At 36.5% G+C, this 18,565-nt stretch overlaps 1 protein-coding gene across 6 annotated transcripts in view; it reads left to right on the top strand.

Annotated features, from left to right (window-relative positions):
• Positions 1 to 18,565, top strand: part of LOC131430543 (uncharacterized) — a 75,032-nt gene that overhangs the window by 30,678 nt on the left and 25,789 nt on the right. For 4 of the 6 annotated variants that reach the window (XR_009229540.1, XR_009229541.1, XM_058595601.1 and 1 more), the window contains exons 3-11: positions 8,377 to 8,433; positions 8,501 to 8,655; positions 8,718 to 9,029; positions 9,163 to 9,315; positions 9,400 to 9,569; positions 9,723 to 9,840; positions 14,091 to 15,131; positions 15,636 to 15,971; positions 16,297 to 16,443. Coding sequence is in view for 4 of the 6 variants with exons in the window: in XM_058595601.1 (XP_058451584.1) it covers positions 8,377 to 8,433; positions 8,501 to 8,655; positions 8,718 to 9,029; positions 9,163 to 9,315; positions 9,400 to 9,569; positions 9,723 to 9,840; positions 14,091 to 15,131; positions 15,636 to 15,971; positions 16,297 to 16,443 (2,489 nt within the window). In the remaining 2 variants the exon portion in view is untranslated. The remainder of the gene's footprint in view (positions 1 to 8,376; positions 8,434 to 8,500; positions 8,656 to 8,717; positions 9,030 to 9,162; positions 9,316 to 9,399; positions 9,570 to 9,722; positions 9,841 to 14,090; positions 15,132 to 15,635; positions 15,972 to 16,296; positions 16,444 to 18,565) is intronic. The other 2 variants (XM_058595600.1, XM_058595602.1) reach the window with 2 other exon arrangements.

The following is an 18,565-nucleotide window of genomic DNA, read 5'->3' as shown; positions in this document are numbered from 1 at the left end:
CCCTCAAGATATATTCCTATCCGTGTCAGCCTCCTAAATGTCCCTGACTCAACTTTATTTTTCGATACATCCATGCAGCGCGAAGTGCGTGGAATCCCGGATCATCTACGTTCGACGGAAATCCCAAAAATATTTTCAAGTAAGTTCAGGCATATTGACTCTGAGAATATGTTTTACACGGACGGATCGCGAATTGAAGAAGCGACAGGGTTTGGTATGTTCAACAATAATGTTTCGGCCTCATTTAGGCTTCAAGAACCTGCATCTGTTTATATAGCAGAGCTAGCAGCAGTTCAATATAGTTTGAGTGTAATCGTCACATTAATTCCAAACCATTATTTCCTCTTCACAGATAGTCTGAGTGCAATTGAAGCCATTCGCTCAAACATGACTGGCAAGACTGAACCGTTTTTCCTGGGCAAAATAAAACAGTGCCTGAACGACATATTGAACAATAATTATCTAATCACTATAGTCTGGGTCCCGGCTCATTGCTCCATTCCTGGCAATGAAAGAGCCGATATTTTAGCCAAACGTGGTGCTATTGAGGGTGAAATTTATGAGAGACCAATTGCTTTCAACGAATTCTATAGCTCGTCTCGCCAAAGAACACTTGCCAGCTGGCAAGCTTCTTGGGATAAAGATGATCTGGGTCGGTGGATGCACTCAATTATTCCGAAAATATCGACAAAGGCATGGTTCAGGGGACTGGATGTGAGTAGAGATTTCATTCGTGTGATGTCTAGACTCATGTCCAATCACTACACGTTAGATGCACATCTCCTTCGAATTGGGCTCTCCGAGACTAATCATTGTGCTTGTGGCGAAGGTTATCGAGATATTGATCATGTCGTTTGGACATGCGTGGAGTATCGTGATGTCAGATCTCAACTAATAAATTCTTTGCGTACCCAAGGTAGACTATCCAATATCCCAGTTCGAGACATTCTTGCTTGTCGTGACCTTTCATACATGAAACTTATTTATCATTTCATAAAGAAAACTGGAGTTTCAATTTAATAAAGGCCCCTTTCAAGACTTAGTTCTGATCCCAGCTGCGTCCATGAGTTCAACCAATAGCTAAATTAGAATAAAAATAATGTAATGATACAAACAAACTCGAAACAGTTTATGAAATTATTAACAAAATGTCTGAAAATAACAGCTTATTTTATAATTTATAGAAGTTAATCGTTTGGTTCAAATAATATTTCCGAGTAGATTTCATAATTAATGACGAGTTACCTAAGATGATATTTAAGTAATAAGAGAATATGTTTTAATAAATGCAAAACGTTGTGACTATGTTAGAATTAAATTAGGATAAGAATATTATGTAAAAGTGATGCTATGGCGAAGAAAAACTTATGTAAACTGCCTTAAGAAATAAACGTATTTATGGAAAAAAAAAAAATCGCTACCGAACTATAAAACTGAATCCTAAAACGATCAGAATACTCCACAGAATATAAGAAAATCATTTTACAACCCAACAACACCCCCCCCCCCCCCCCCCTCACACAGTGAAAACGATCAAAACCATCATTTCTGAACTCAGATGAGAATTTTCTTCCCATCCGCCATACTTCTCAGGCTTGGCTCCTCACGACTATCAGTTGTTTTCATTGATGTCTCATGCACTTACCGATTAGCACTTAACTAGCTTTCAAATGCAACTACTTTGCACAAACTGTTTTGAACCTATTATATACAATCAACATATGCACTGCACTGCAATAGTTTGGACTGGAAAACTCTGTTTTTTTTATTCAGCATTTGAATATTCATCCTCAGACAGTTGTCACGGATTTGAGAATATCACTTAAGAAATAAGTTCAAACATATCCACTATTTGTGATATTTCTCGTTGCGTTACTTATCGGTTTTATTTAAAACCACTATCTGACCTCGGTTTTCTTTCGATATTTGCTTTGCTCTTCCATTTTCAAAATTTTGAACAGAGTTTTGAAGCAGCCATTCTAATGGATATCCGGTGCAACGCTCCGATTGTCGAATTGTCTGAATTGAAGTTAAGTTTCCTGCAATTTAAAGCAAATAATCTTCGAAGTCATTTGAGCACAATTTCAAATGTTTCGATGTATCGAATCTGAGCTAAAAAAAACTGTTGCTCTTCTGTAGTATTATTTGTCACATTGTTCATATTACAATATTTTGATAGAATAAATGAATGATAATTCAAATAAATCATTCAGAAATCATTCATAAATGTGTTGCTATACAAACACCTAAAGACGAAGTTCTCTTTCCCATTGATTACATTGAAGTGAAGTCGTGTATTAAGTATGCGTTTGAAGAAATTAATTCCTTCTTATTTGATTTTTGATAACGAAAGATTCCAATTCATATCGCTGATCTCATACAAGAATCAACTGGCCACATACCAGTACAATAAAAAACCAATTCATTTCGGTAGGTTTAAGTTTCAATCTTAAGCTCATTCGCCTCTTCGGGCCAGAAAAACTTTCTGACCTTATGTGAGGGGTTGAGAATCGAACACAGGCGAGCTGCGTGAAAGACATCGACTTACCCATTACGCTATATCCGTCCCCTTTCTTGCTTATTTGTCACGCATGTGAAACTAATTGTTTTGAAATAACTTTTTCGAAGGACCATGAAGGGTTGAATAAACTGTAAAAGTATTTGCCATACTTCGAGTTCTTGATGAAAATGTATTGCCTAAACTCTAGAACTGGATTTTTGTGTTCCAGAGCTCAAATGACAAAATTTCGTAATCACATAAATGATGGGTAACATTATTAGAGCTTAACAGGACAGAAATTCTGTTCAAATGTCATGATTAAAGTAAATATCAATACCGTTAGTGTTGATTTTGTTGTCCTAAATCTTGTACACTATGTACATACCTATAATACGTAAAAACGACAAGAGAAACACCTTTGAGGTATCACAATTTTTCAATCAATCGAACGCAGCATGAAGAAAGAAGACACGTGGAAAGTAACGGGTAATTTCCCACACGTCCAATATAACAATATGAATAGTGTGAACTATTCCGGGTGAGTTCCGTGTTGGTATACTTGTCTATGACATTACAAAAAAAGAATCAGTCATATCCGATCCTTCAAGCATAATTGACGCAGAACTCCAACGGTTAGTACCAGTATTACAACTATCAACAGATTGTGCACTTGGAATCGTAGGAACTTTTAGTTTAGTGTAGTGGAACACGCGTTCATTAGACCTTCGATTTTTGCCGGCGGTTCCGGAAAATACAATGAGTGGAATGAAAAATTCATATCAAATAGCAATATCCCATCGTTCGATATCCTGTTGCAATTAGACGGATCAGGGAAATTGTGAATGAAAATATTACTATTACCAATGAACTGCAATGTGGGCAAAACAAGTGAATAAAGAGTTCGACCCCTATTGCCCGTGAGTTCATTCTAACCTATTTACTACCTCGGCCAGTAAGCGTGTCGAACGTGAATTATTAATTGCGATGGCAGAATAACTGTACACTATCTTCTTCGGGGCAATTAAACTATTGCGTGCAACGGTAATGGCAGCTTTGGAAATCGAAGTCGTCAAACGATGATGAATGAGACTAAAAGTTGAAGAAGTAATTTGAAGCAAAACATACTGATAAAAAACTTCCCCGGCAAATGAAAAAAAAGTTTCAAACTGGATAAAAAAACATCTAATCATATATTTGGTTAAAAAACACCAGCATCCTTTCATTAAATTGATAAGTTTTATACATATTTGGAAACCATCAAAGCTGAGCTCAAGTGCCAGATCCCGAAAAAATCAATCGAAAAAATTGGGTAGCGTTATCCACATCATATCCCAAGTAGCAAACATTCCCGTGTTGTTGTTTTTTCAACTCTTCTCGTTACGATTGTGCGATTGAAAAAGCACATTTTGCTTTGTTCGTATGATGTGGAACAAGTCACAGTATTAATATTTGTTCATTAAAACCCGGATCCTTAACAAATTCCCAAACATATTGTTACATATTAAAAAGGTGTTGGTTTCCAATTTAATTTCAATGGAGCTTTAACTTCAAAAGGAAATAATCGCAGTTATCTGTTTACCACATGAATTTTACGTAATGATTGAAATAGATTTACATGTTCCTCCTGCAATTTTTACTTTCCTTACACTCAGTTAGCAAGTGCAATTGTAGAAACTTATAATTGCCATTTACCTTTAAAGCAGATGTGTCATTCTGTGGCTCACTCGATAAACTTATGTACATTGTGATCAGTTGTTTATCGGTTAAAGTACTAACCGCTACCGGTTTTCTTCTATATTTTTTCCATTGAATTTCAAGTCATGTAAATTTTAACACCTCTAATACCAAGCCTAAAAAAGTTACGCGGAGCACCAAGCCTCAAAAAAATTTGGAACGGTAACTTTGAGCTATCATAGCTCAGTTGTTACTTGACCAATTTCGATAAATTTTACACCCTCGAATTTTGTGAAGTTTGTAGATTATTTTAAGTATATCATTATTGACGATCGTTTAGGAAAAACCAATGAAAATCAGATTTTTCCCATTTCAAGTTTTTTTTCAAGCTCAAAATGTGCCCTATCTGCATTCATGCGGCACCTGCTTCTCTAATCGGATATTGAGAACCTCAACTTTACCGAGTCATAACTTTGTTGTTAGTCAACCGATCTTCGAAACTTGTTCACCATTGGAAAGGTACTACTTCCAGATAAAATGCAATGAAAAAAACAAAAAATAGGGTTGTCTACTAAAAGTTATAATGAAAACTGTAGATAGATGACCTAAGAAAAGATGAGACTTTTAACAATGATCGTAAATATCTCGAAATTCAAAGCGATGACCTATATATATTTACACATCATTCGGTTGCTAGTGATACCAGCTACAGCTTTTTTCACATGTTTGTATATAACTTAAAAATTAAAGCGATGACATGTACATTTTTTTGATTCAAAATATTGGAATCATTACCAGAAACAATGTATTGATGACCAAAATTATATATCCGTTCAAAGAAGCTCAAGAAATTTGGTACAAATACAAAGAATTTCTATTATTGGGAAAATTTTGCCAAACAAAATCAGATCACAACTTTTAAATTATTTTTTTATTTTTTTAGTTGGAAATTTTTTATAAACAAAACAAACAAAAAAAAAATAAAACTTGGATTTCACCGAAAATTTTAAAAAATTTAGTAAATAACCTAAAACTCTAAAAATAGTTATATTTTTGCATTGGACAAACGATCTAAACAATTTTTATGCACAACCCAAACGCAATTGATAACTACTAAAATTCTGATTTTGTTGTAGGTTTGCCGTAGAATCTCAAAAATTAGGTAAAAGATCGAAAATTTCAAAATTTCCGAGTTAAATTGCATTGCACAGTGATCCGGATCCACAATTTAGGGGGACAAAAACATTTGTGGCTTAACCTTATACTTTAGAGCTATGATGTCTTCAAAACAAATGGCGCCCTCAGTCGAGTACGCATCGAATCTTGTACATACATGTAATTGAGAGAAATGTCAAATTCGAGCTCGCGAAAATAGCAGCACTGCGCACCCACACAACTGACATGATATGTTCAATGTGATGCCGTGCAATGGCGTTGCTGAGCTGAAGATTGATTTCGCTCCAAGCTGACAGGATCTGACTAAACTTAACATCATAATTCTTTCTCCATTCCCTCAGAAACATGATCAGTAATTTATGATTAAATTTACAGCAGTGTGATATAAGTAAAGACTGTCCCAGAAAGCATGGACGCAACCAAAAACCGCTGTCATTTCGCAATGATTCAGAATCTGTCAATTTTTATGGCTGCGTCCTGTTGTTTACACTCTTCTCTAACCACTTGTGCAGTTGTTTATTCGATTTCATTAGTTTATTTCGAAATGCGTGGACTTTCAGCAAAACAACGTCGAAAAATTGTGTACAAATGGTGCACAGAACGAGGACTGTCACTGAGACAGATAGCAAAAATGGAAGGAGTAAGTGAAAAAGCCGTGCGAAATGCAATCAGAAAGTTCGGTGAGGATAACACCTTTGAGGATAAACCGAAAACGGGTCGAAAAAAAAGGTCCTGCTAACCCTCAGTTGGATAAACGTATACTGACGGCGTTCGAGCATAAGAAGGAGGTTTCAGTTCGGGATGTGGCAAAAAAAGAGGGCACTTCGAAGTCAAATGTTCTTCGTGCTAAAGAACGTTTGAATCTTTGAACCTATGAGAAGCAGAAACAACCAAAACGTAGTCCGAAACAAGAAGCATCGAGCAGGCCGAGGTTTCGTTCCGAAAGACATGAATCCACCAAATTTCTCACAACTTCGGTCAGGAATTTTAGGCATTAACGAAGGCACATCTCAGGAAACATGTCTCGGCAGCCGAAACCATTCAACAGTTCGAAAAAGATTGGAAATAAGTGTCAAAACTTGTCGCCAAGAATTCTGAACGGAATTTAATGAGGAACGTTCGCAAGAAGGTGCGAAAGCTAGTCTACAATGGCTAAGTAGCAAATGTTGAGAATAATATTATGTTGTTGTAGTCTAATATTATCAGTATATCGAAAAAAATTTGAATATCTAACACTTGTGAATTATTTACAGCGAAATCAAAGTGCGTCCATACTTTCTGGGACATTCTTTATAATTATTATTATTATTATTATTATTATTATTATTATTATAATTATTATTATTATTATTATTATTATTATTATTATTATTATTATTATTATTATTATTATTATTATTATTATTATTATTATTATTATTATTATTATTATTATTATTATTATTATTATTATTATTATTATTATTATTATTATTATTATTATTATTATTATTATTATTATTATTATTATTATTATTATTATTACTATTACTATTATTATCAACATTACTACACCACCGGCACGGTATTAATGCTCTACAGGCTGTGAAAATTGCATATTTTTTTCAAATAAATTTCAATTCATCGACATTTTTAGTTAAAATTTTTATCAATCACAGCCCCCGTCTTTTACCAATATCACATACTAGTAGTAGACATCCGTATCCGTTTCATTTTCTTTATAGCGTATACAAAATAGAACGAAGCACGAATCATTCGTTTTGTGTTTTCTTGTTCTACGTTGCATGTACCGGTTTTGTACATATTGTCATTCTATATAGCGGTTTGAAAACTTTGACACTCATCCCCCTGTAAATGCAGAATCGGAGGTCGGATCCGGATGAATTTTTACAGTAGCTTTAAAGACAGTATGAGTTTTAATTCAAATTCAAGATTTGTGAAAATCGATTCAAGTATCGCTGAGAAATCGAAGTGAGTTCTATTATTGGATTTTTTCTCCGTTACTTTCGGTGCTTTCGGAACAGGAAAAGGAATAGACCAGTAGTGCAGAATTAAGTTTTTATGCCCACGAACCAACAAGTTCTGCAACCTAGAAGAATTTATTAGACTGCTTTATGGGATTTGTACCTGTTTTTAACCACCGTTCGTGAAAAAATACTCATTAAATTGGTAATTTTCCACTTATCACGCTTTAGTTCCGGATCCGGAAGTCGGATCCGGATAAAATGTTCTAGTCATTTTTAGTGAACTATAAGACCTTTCATTTAAATATGAGTAGAAATCGATTGAGCCGTTTCCGAGTAAATTGAGTGTACATTTTTTCTCTAATTCTCACATATTACCATATAACTTCGGAGCCGAAAGTCAGATACACATGAAATTCAATAGCAGGCTATGGGATCATGAGATCTTTCATTTGAATCTACGTTTGTGAAATTCGGTCCAGCCATCTCCGTGCAAAGTTAGTGCATATTTTTGTTACATACACACACGGACGGACACACACAGAGACATTTTCTCAGTTCGTCGAACTGAGTCGAATGGTATATGACATTCGGCTTTCCGGGCCTCGGTTAAGAAGTCGTTTTTCGCAGTGAATTTCCAGTGAAAAACAACTATAACATCGTTGCATTGTTATTTAATTTCATTTGTTCATGTTAATAAAAAACTTTAAGCACAAATTAAATCATAAACAATTGCATTCTGCAAATGTGTATCCCAATACTTATACATTATTAGAAACACAGGAGTCTTACGATATGACGATTCACATTAAAGTTTCAAGTGCCTTTTCGTGTGCTCACTATATCCAATAAGCAGACAACAATACTTTACTAGGCGAATCGCACTGCAGTTAATTGGAAATCGATCCTGCTCGTTTATTGCTTGCACGATATTTGCTAAGTAAACCAATTTGAACAACTGTTCCTTTGCCTGTGTTTTTTGTTTTACGTACCCCCCCCGATCGCAATTATGCTAGTAATCGATTCATAATGCAACCCATATTCATGTTTTGTTTATTCCAGTATTACAAATGAACAATCAAAACCTACAACGAGACAATGATGGCCGGGCTAAGGATGGTAAGTGTACATACCATGCATTGTTGGTTTTAATCCCCAACCTGCTTTTTTGTGTTGCTTTCCTTAGTGATAAAACCATCCAACATTCGAATATGGCTGCACCAGAAGCGAATGTCGAAGCTGGCCAAAGTGCTATGGGCTGGTCAAGGGGGGCGTTTGCGAACCGAAACATCACATCATCCCAAGATGAAACGGTTTCTCGAATGCGTTCCTCACGTCATGGTGCGTTTCCATGTACGCTTACTTGACATGATCTTTGAAGACGATTTATTTTTCAATTTCAGGGTGTCATTAAAGACATTCATCAGGCCGTGGTTGATAACGATCTGGAAATGCTGAAAGAGAAAACTGCGGCACCAATGCCTCGGATTGTGTTGACAAGCAAGGATTCTAACGGCCTTACGCCGTTGCACAAAGCTGCCGGCTTGGCACACACACAAATTGTGGAGCATATTCTGTCGATCTGGCCGAGTCTTTCTTCCGATGAGGATCACACAGGCAAAACACCGCTACATTGGGCGGCCAGCGCAAAAAATAATGCTCGTAGTTTCAATCTGCTTGTGCAGGCCGGCGCAGATGAAACCGCCTTGGATAATGTAAGTAGCCAGAATAGTACATATTCAATTACTGTGGAGACGCCTGATGTTTAACGTTCCTTTTTTATTATAAATTATCGTGATTCTCCATAGAAGTAAGCAACGTTTTGTTTTATTTTTTCTTTTATCTCAGAGAGACAAACCAGCCGAGTACTACAAAAACAAACCGAACGACATAGATCGGTCTCTACTGACGGTGATCCCGGAGGCACCACGAATATCTCAGCAGGGTTTCCCGAGCTATTTCGATTGGAACATGTTTACCCTCGAGGAGGATTCCGACAATGTAATGTCTAATTTAGACGAAACAGACTAGTTTTCGAAATACATTTTAATATTCAACCAACTCCTCTACCGTAACCCATTTCAGAGCAACGGTTCGCAAGCGAGAATCAAACCATTTTTATCGCAAAATAACTTACTAGATAACGATGTAAATAATCTCAGTAGTGTTTCTAAGTCTAAATCAGTACACAATCTCACTAACGGGACGCTAACCGATGTCCCAAACGATGAAAGCGAGGGCAAGACCGAGAACAAGTAATTATCGATTCGTTGTCTTGTGTTTCGTCCGTTCACTTTGCGTCTGCTGTTCAACCGTGATTCACGTCTTGATAGTTTTGAACATCCAACATTTTCTATGGGACTATTTTTAATTTCAAAATACTTCTAAATTGTGTCTTCGTAATTTAGGGATGAAGTAGAACCAATGGCTGATGGAAACCAATATGAAGTGATGGGCGATAATATTGCTAACCAGGATAAAAATTACGAGACTGAGGCAGGAGACCCAACCGAAGATACGATGCAGGTAGTTTAGTTTCGAAATGCGGATTTTTATTTTGTTTTTAAAAAGTAATATCTTATTTTCTATTCGATATGTAGTTTAAAGTGTTCCCACATTCGATTACATATTTACATAAAGCCAAAATGCGCACACATACATAAAAATGTATATTATTGTATATGAAGTAAATTTTACATTGCTACAGCAAGTGATAGAGCAATCACAATTTAACGGCTCAATTTATGCACGCTGCTTGTTATGGTTTATTTTACATGTAATTTCAAAGTATTGAAAGTATTTGTTTTCATGCCGTATTTTTTAAAAGAGTGATAAACAAAAAGCATACATCAATAAAACAACTTAACTAAGACCTAAAATTGGGGTATCAAATATTCAAAAAAAAAAACGCAAATGCGATCCAGGATCATTTTGTTCACTGAAATAATCCCGTACTAATTTGTTTACGTGCAACTGCTGTGGTTTGAAACTAGATTAGAGAAAAAAAATACTATTTCTTTATCCACCAAGTGGTGGCCTTTCTATGACCAATTAAACAGTCTCATTGAAACAAGTTTCACTGAGAATTTTTTTGACACGAATTTGGGCTAATTTTAACACTAACTTATTCAGATTGATTCGAATGGTTTACAAAGGTGTGCTTTCAATGCTTACGTCGCATATTCAGCAACAGTCCTGGAATCGAAAGCAATAATATATTTGAACTTGATTCTTGGGCACTGTTATGGAAAATTTTGCGGACAGGAAAAAGTCCAATTGAACGAGCCTAAACTTGTTAAAATCGGTTTAACCAACTTCGAGTAAATTAGCATAATAAGTCACATTTACTATTATATCTCCGGAATCGGAAGTAACAGTCATTTGAGCTTCAAACTTGATTTATCCTTCAAAAGCTATTATCAATTAATTGATCAAGTTCAAAGCTCAAATTACTGATACTTCCGGTTCCGCAGATATAATGGTAAAAGTGAGCCAAAGATTGTTGAAAGAGAGCGAGACACATGACAAAAAAAAACTTGTTTCAATCTACCTAGGGGTAAATGATATCTCTCATATTACTCATACCATCATAAATATTACTGTGGAGTTCTAAAAACAACTGTTGATGAATAGAAACAGGAAAGTTTGTTCGAACGTCATCTAGCAAAATCAACGAACCAAAACACCCTATAGTTCTGGAACTGGAAGTATTATCCAGAACGGATTCAGGGATTCTGTATGAAACCGTAAGACTTTTCCTTTGAATCTATAAATTTGCTAGAATCGTTTTGGGCATCTTAAAGAAAAGTAAGGTAGATACTTTTTGCAGTTTTTGACCACTATTTCCAATACATTTTTTTTCTACTTGGCATTACATTCCTTTTGTGGAATTTGGCCTTTCTGTTTCAACAGACTTCGCAGCCGATCCTTAGCGTACAGAATCATTGCATGGCTAGTACTACGATCCTACTGACACTAAGAATCCTTTCAGGTAGGGGCTCGAACATACGACAACTAGCTTGTGAGACCAGCGTCCTATGCATTGAACCGCCAACCCGGGACAATTTCCAATACAATAAGAAACCTAATTTCGATGACCGGAATAGCCGAAGTTAGTTCGTATGGCCAGCAACACACTTCGCCGCTTTAGGTGGCGCTATAAAATTTTGTACGCCTAACCTAGTAGTTCCGAAACCGGAAATCGGATTCAGATGAAATTCAGCAATTTTATTTGGGATTATAAGACCTTCTACTTTCGCCTAAGTTCATGAACATCGACCAAAACATCTCTGAGAATATAGTCTGGGTTTCAATTTGAAGTATTTAAACACTATTTCCGATACTTCCGGAATAGGAAATCGAAATTTCGGCTATCCGGAATTAGTTTGATAGGCCCTCTACTAAAAATGACTAACGGTTGGAATAGTTTCGAGCTCAGTTTAGAGTTTTTTTTCACGTTCTTGGCTTCACCGCTTGAAGTGACGCTATACAATTTTTAAAACTCTTCACCCTGGAATTCCGGAACCGAGAGTTGTATTCGGATGAAATTCTAAAGTTTTGTATGGGATCATAAGACCTCCAATTTGAGCCTAAGTTCGTGAAAATCGGTCACGCTATATCTGAGGAAAGTAATCAGCTTAGACTTTAGTTTTCGTTTTCTTTGTAACGTGTACGAAATTGAACCAAGCCCGCTGTGTGCATTGTTTGTAATGGCAAGTTGTGTATTCTTCTTCCGTGCCTGCTCGTACCGGTGCGTACTGGTTTTGTATCGTCATTTTATATGGCGGTTTCAAAGCTTTGTCACTCACCGCCCTGTAATTGCGGAACCGGAAGTCAGATCCAGATAAAATTTCACAGTAGTTTTTGAGATAACATTTAAATCAAGATTTGTGAAAATCGGTTCAAGCATCGCTAAGAAATCTTAGTAAGATCTACTTTTGAAGATTTGCTTCACTACCTTTGGTGCTTCCGAAACATGATACTATTATTGTCCACAAACTAATAAGTTCTGCAAACCAGAAGAAACTAGAAGAATTGAGTTCTAGAATTCAAAAATTTCAGGTCCAGAAAACAGTTTCAGAATTCAGGTCTACAATTCAGGACCTTGTACAAAATCCATCCATGAATCTGGATTTCGATAAAGTCTTATCATATTACCGATTTAACCTCCAGATCCTGGTCTGGTACTTTCACCTATCATATTATTGATCTAAATCCTGGGCCTAAAAGTTACAGATCATAATCGCGGAACTTGAGCTGACTTTAGCTAAACTGGACCTCTGTTTCTGGTTCCGAAAGTATCAGAAATTGTGATTACAAACTCCAAAATGGAACTTACATCGAGTTCTCAGAGATGGCAGGAGAATTTTCCACCAATTTGGACCTAAGGCCAAACAATTTTCAAAAAATCAAAAAAGTTTTTTCGCTTTCCGATGATTAGTTTCCAAGAAATGATGACACCCACCAACAAATTGAACGAGTTTTCAGGGCCGTCCTGACGGAAAAATTGGGAGAATAGTTTTTTTTATTAGGTTTAATTTATCTATCTGTATCTGTATTATCTGTAAAAAGTATAATTTTGAAATATCGTTTAAACAATAATTAGATTGAAAAAAGAACCCATTTTTTTGGAGGAACTCAGCCTTAAATAGAAGGTTTCATAAGTTTAGCCAAAGTCAGCTCCAGTTCTGGGTTATTAATCTGGAACTTCCAGGTCTAAGGTTTGGATCGGTCAAAGTCCAAAATATGGTTGGTCAAAGTCACAAAACCAGGATCTAGAGCTTGAATCATCAATATGATAAGCCTAGATTTAAATCCAGACTCACCTGAATTCTAAACCTGTATTCTGAAACTGTTTTCTGGCCCTAGATTCTGCAACTGAATTCTAGAACTGAGTTCTGGACCTTGCATTCTGAATCTATGCTCAAGTTATAATTCCAAAATTGAGTTGCAGAATCCAAATTCAGAATTCAGGTACAGAATCCTGGTACAGAATTCTGTTTGATATCTCGATTTCTGAATTCAGTTCCAGAATCCATGTTCTGAGTTCTGGTTCAGGATTCAGTACTAAAACTCGGTTCCATAAATAACTTCCAGATTACATTACTGCCGACGAAAATTAGACGGAGAGAAAAGAAAAATTAATGAAAATATTCGAAAAAATTCTAAATTTGCGATAAAGAATCGCATGAAGAAGGACTCGATTCCGCAGCTTTGAGGTTTTAACCTTAAGGTTATTCACTTTTTCGGCTTGGAGTTGAACCCAGGTAGACTGCGTGAAAGACATCGATTTACCCATCACGCTGTACTCGTTCCCTTAATTTTCACGTTTTCTCAAATTCAGTGATGAAAAATATAAATTTCATAGGTTTTTATTAAATTATATCCGGATCCAACATCCAGTTTACAGGAAATTCAAGGCGATGAACGTCTAAAATTGCATGCCGTCGATTAGAGCGAAGTTGCAAAAATGTTTTTTTCCCGATAGACAAAAATGACTTGATAGCCAAAAGCCTAAATAACCATTTTATATTATAGTGATGTATTAAAGTTCGAGAAAAGTTTCATGTTTATTAACTTTTGTTTCGCAACAGCACTCCGTACCACTTTGTTGCATTAGTAGTAGCTATAGATGTGATTAATTCTACTAGATGTTATGTTATTTGAAGAACCTGTCCTAATTGATAGTTTTCTTCCAGTGATTACAAGCCTTCCACAAGTATAATTCCTATCCAAAACCATAGCGAACAATTGTGTCCCATTTGTTTATATTACAGGCAGAAGAAGATCCAGTAGAGGATACTACTAGAGATACTCCAAGCGAAAATGTGATGATGGAATCATCGGGAATTGAAGAAGCAAATGAAACATACGATCAACCGATAGACGATGAAAACAAGTCCAATGCGAATCCAGCAGTGGAAGAGAACGAGGTAAATGGAGATCTTGAGTTAGCACTCGTCAAACAAGAAAATATGTATGAAAGCGAAGTGAATGCTCCATCCAGCGTTATGAATGTAGAAGAACAAAATTTAGACCAAACATTGAACGACAATGGCTTGACATCCGGTGGGATGACTGATGATGCGATTGATAAAATACAAATAGATGATAATACTGATGAAACAGAAGGCAACATGGAACAATCGCGTGCTAGTCCTGAGGAAGAACTTTCGAAGCAGGATGATAGTTCGGAGGGAATTGAGCAAGATAGTTTGAATAAACCTGATGATGTAACTGAGGAAAAAGATGAAAACATGAACATGTCTACTGAAATAAACAATGCAAATGAAACAATAACTCAAGATCAAAATGGGAACCAGGATGAAAGCACAAATTTCGGAAGCAGACAATCTTCAGCAAAAGCGGAAAATACCGATAAAATTTCAGAAACTTTTTCAAGACCTGAAAGTGCTCATGAATCTGCTGAATCAGATGAACAATCTACTGAATCAGCGAAATCGAAAAGAACAGTGAATACTTCAGCAAAAACAAACTCCGCTAAAAGTCACCGGAAGAATGGATCTGCTATCTCTAACAATGTCCCTACCAGTCAGGTCAAACAAGATACTGATTCGATCGATTCGAGGCCCTCATCGACCACCAGCCGTAGCCAGCCGTCTGTCTCGTCTAGAGCCCAATCTACGGCAACGGTGCGTAATGTATCGGCAAGCTTGAATGACGAACGTCGCCAGTCTGCTAAATCTGTCCGGTCGCAAAAGAGTCTGTCGAAGGATGAACCCGTTAACGAGGACGACAGCAACGACGACTCTAATCAAGCCGATGTTGAAATTGTCCATTTTGAAACTAGCAATGAGGTATAAAGTTTACAAATTTTTGACTTCAGTTCGATTAAATATGTTAAAGAATTGAGCTGTAACTTTTCGGCTGTAGAATGAGTTCTATTCTCTTAGTATATATTGACTATAGAGTGTCCATCAGCAATTACTGTTGTCCATTGTTATTTTTTTTCTAACTAGAAAAGCATCTATCTGGTATTCTTAGAGCAACATTGAAATGTGTATTATTAATATCGTTAGAACTGTCCTAGATAAAACTAACCTACTTTTTGTGTATATGAACATAGACGCGTACTTTTGGAAGAAGATCGTAGAAGGACAGCGAAATAGAGCCATAAAGCATCCGTGTTTGTATATGTGTTTGTTCAATGTTCAAATATAATATGAAGCATTCCTGTCTGTCTTATCAATTGCTGCATCTCTAGCCTTGAACCAATCGAGTAATTGTGTCTAATTATCGTGTTTTTCTTTTCTTCCGTCTATTATCCTCGCTCTAAATACCGACTAATCGTTATTGTTTAGGCCGGAAACGACGACGGTGATCGATCGAACAAATCACCCGATGATTCAGGGGACAATAATACTCAAGACGATGAGAAAAAGGTCACCGAAATGGAAATATCCAACACTGATGTCTTCACTAATGAGGTTACCGTCGATGCTGAGAAAACGGCGAACAACGTCAGCAATTTCACTCCCGAAGAGCCTGATAAGGTTTCTTCAATGGGTAATGAGAGGGATGACCAGAAAGAAGCGCCCGTTACGACACCTGAATTTGAGGAAACCATTGAGGCAGAACCAAATGGGCAACAGCTTCGTAGTGCTCAGCCATCAAACAACACTTTAGAATTATACCACGTAATATTTCAAATAGTTTAAAAAGCTTGTTGAGAATTGTACATTACATTTGAATGGCATTGCTTTGTTTAGTTTCATCAACAGACGGGAAAGCTTTTGTAAATAGTTTCTTCTTTCGTGCTTGTCGACAACTGTCGGGTACTTCTGGAACGAAAACTCATTCTATTGGTTCCAAATACGTTTTCGGATTACAAAACGCTAAACATCTTAAAATAATTTGTGCAATAATTTCATTTTCATTTGATTTTCAAACTGGTATCAAAATTTCAACAAATTGCAGTTCTGTCCGTAATACATAAAAACGAATAATTATTCTGATTTTTAGGATCGTTCCCTGCAGGAGATAATCGACGGTGGGGACATGGAACAACTGGCAGTAATCGTCCTCAATGGCAAGGGTGGCAAACTACTAGGACGACGATCAGATCTTCCGGAAATTCAAGCTTTTTTAGACAACGTGCCTTCCTACATGGTGAGTACTGAAATCTTGTCTTAGACTGCAATGGTGTTTCGACTTTCTATCTGTCAGCAGAAGAAAACCATCAATAAAGAAAAACGAATCTTTTGTTGTTGTTTTTGTTGTGAAGTATTGATTACTGAACGATGTTAATTTCGAAGCAGTTATTCACCGGACTGCAAACCGAAATTATATTTTGAACACATTAATCGCTTTTTCAGTTGTAAATAAACGTCGACTACATTTATTTTACCCCAAATATGGGACACGAACCCATACCATTTCCGATCTGGGGAAAACATTCTGTCATATTTATAGTTTATTCTAAATGCGAGACACGGATTCAATGCAAAACATATACTAATATGATGTGCAGTTGAATTATACCAAAGACATCATATTAACAAAATATCCAGCTCTCACATTTCCCGAACATCTTTTTTTGCGAACATGGCGCCCTTAGGCGACTCCGCATCGAATATCGTACATAGAAGTAGGGGAGAGAAATGTCAAATTCGTGCACGCCAAAATAGCAGCACTGCGCGCATCCATACAATTGACATGATATGTTGAACGTGATACCGACGACTGATACCGTGCGATGGCGTTGCTGAAACGAAGATTGATTTCGCTCCATGCTGACAGGGTCTGGCTGTACCCATATTCGATGACAGCGATAATCAATTTATCGGTTTATAGAGTCCGACAATTGTGCGTTGTCCTGATTGCTTTGTTTATATTGTGTCTTGGCTGTCGGTGGATGTATTGTCCTTTCTGACAGCTTACTAATAATCACAAATGCACTTTCGCCATTTTGAAATTAGTTTCTTTTTAGATTATTTAGTTTGAAATTGAATCATCATAAATTAAACAAAATTTTTTTGATGACTAGGTTTTGTTGTTTTATTAACAAAACTATCCAACAACTATCCTTCTAATCAAAAGTGGTAATTTTTTTTCTGGTACAACCTTCTTTGACATTCCTGTTAAGGGCTGAGGCCAGTAGGTCGCGTATAACCACGTGTCTCGCTCTGCGTATTACATTTCTCTACATGCTCTCTCGCATATGCGCAAAATGACTCTCGATGAGCCGGGTGGCCAGAAAAGTTTCGATATTTTCGATTACAAGTTTGACTACATCAATCGGTCGAATGTGATTGACATATATAAGCATAAAATGCGTCTTCATCAAATAAAGCTACCGCTTTTTTGGCAGCCTTGCTGAGCCGACTTTATTTCTCTCTCAATTTTCGTTATGTTTCCAGGAAACTGGAACAGAAAAAAAGGGCGCGTGCATAGAAATCGACTTACCTTCACAAAAATAACATTCACTTAATTTTTATAGCGACAACACCTATGTTTTTATGCACTAATCGAAGCTGACCTCAATTATCTAGACATTGTCAGGATCAGAGCTAAAAAAAGTCATTTTTATTGACTGAAGAATAGACCAAAATGACAAGAAATTACTGTCACTCTCAGCTTTGCTTGCAAACTATGAGAACGAAATCCATGTCCAGTCAATGACATAAGCGGGACAGTAGTGCAGTTTTCAGTGAAAATCCCATAGTATGCAGTGTCGATATTCAACCACAGCTGTGAGAATTGGAAACGGCAGAAAAAGGTTTCACAATAAGTTTTAACTGTTGGTGCTCGAATTTGTAGTAGTTTTGGTTTCCGAAGTAGTTCTGGGATGTAAGCACAGACTAACAGACATGACAGTATGAGTAAATTCTTATAAAAATATTTTTTCGTGATGCATTAGTTCCACCTATATTGTACTGCGCGAACTATTTACTATCGGTACACCCCTTGTGTTATGTGAAAGTTTTTTTACTAGTTGGTTTCCCATCGTTTGTCAACACCGATCAGCTGCTTGCAGGGATGCCTGATTCCATCATAATATTTGAAAATGAATCGTCACAATAAATTATTGGATTACGTTGATTATATTTAACTTTTTCGCGATGTTGGAAGGTAACCATATATTTGACTCAACGCTGTTCATCTAGACTATTTTTTATTGTGTTGGTAGTTTTCACCCGAAATTAAGTGGCGGCAGATCAGAAGCAAGTAAATATTGTAACAAAATGGGTTCGATTTTGTATTGCGTTGGAGGATGAGAAGTAGGCACAAT

This window comes from Malaya genurostris, chromosome 2 (assembly GCF_030247185.1).
Source record: "Malaya genurostris strain Urasoe2022 chromosome 2, Malgen_1.1, whole genome shotgun sequence".
NCBI classification, from domain to species: Eukaryota; Metazoa; Arthropoda; class Insecta; order Diptera; family Culicidae; genus Malaya; species Malaya genurostris.
This window is presented reverse-complemented; position numbering and strand designations above follow the sequence as displayed.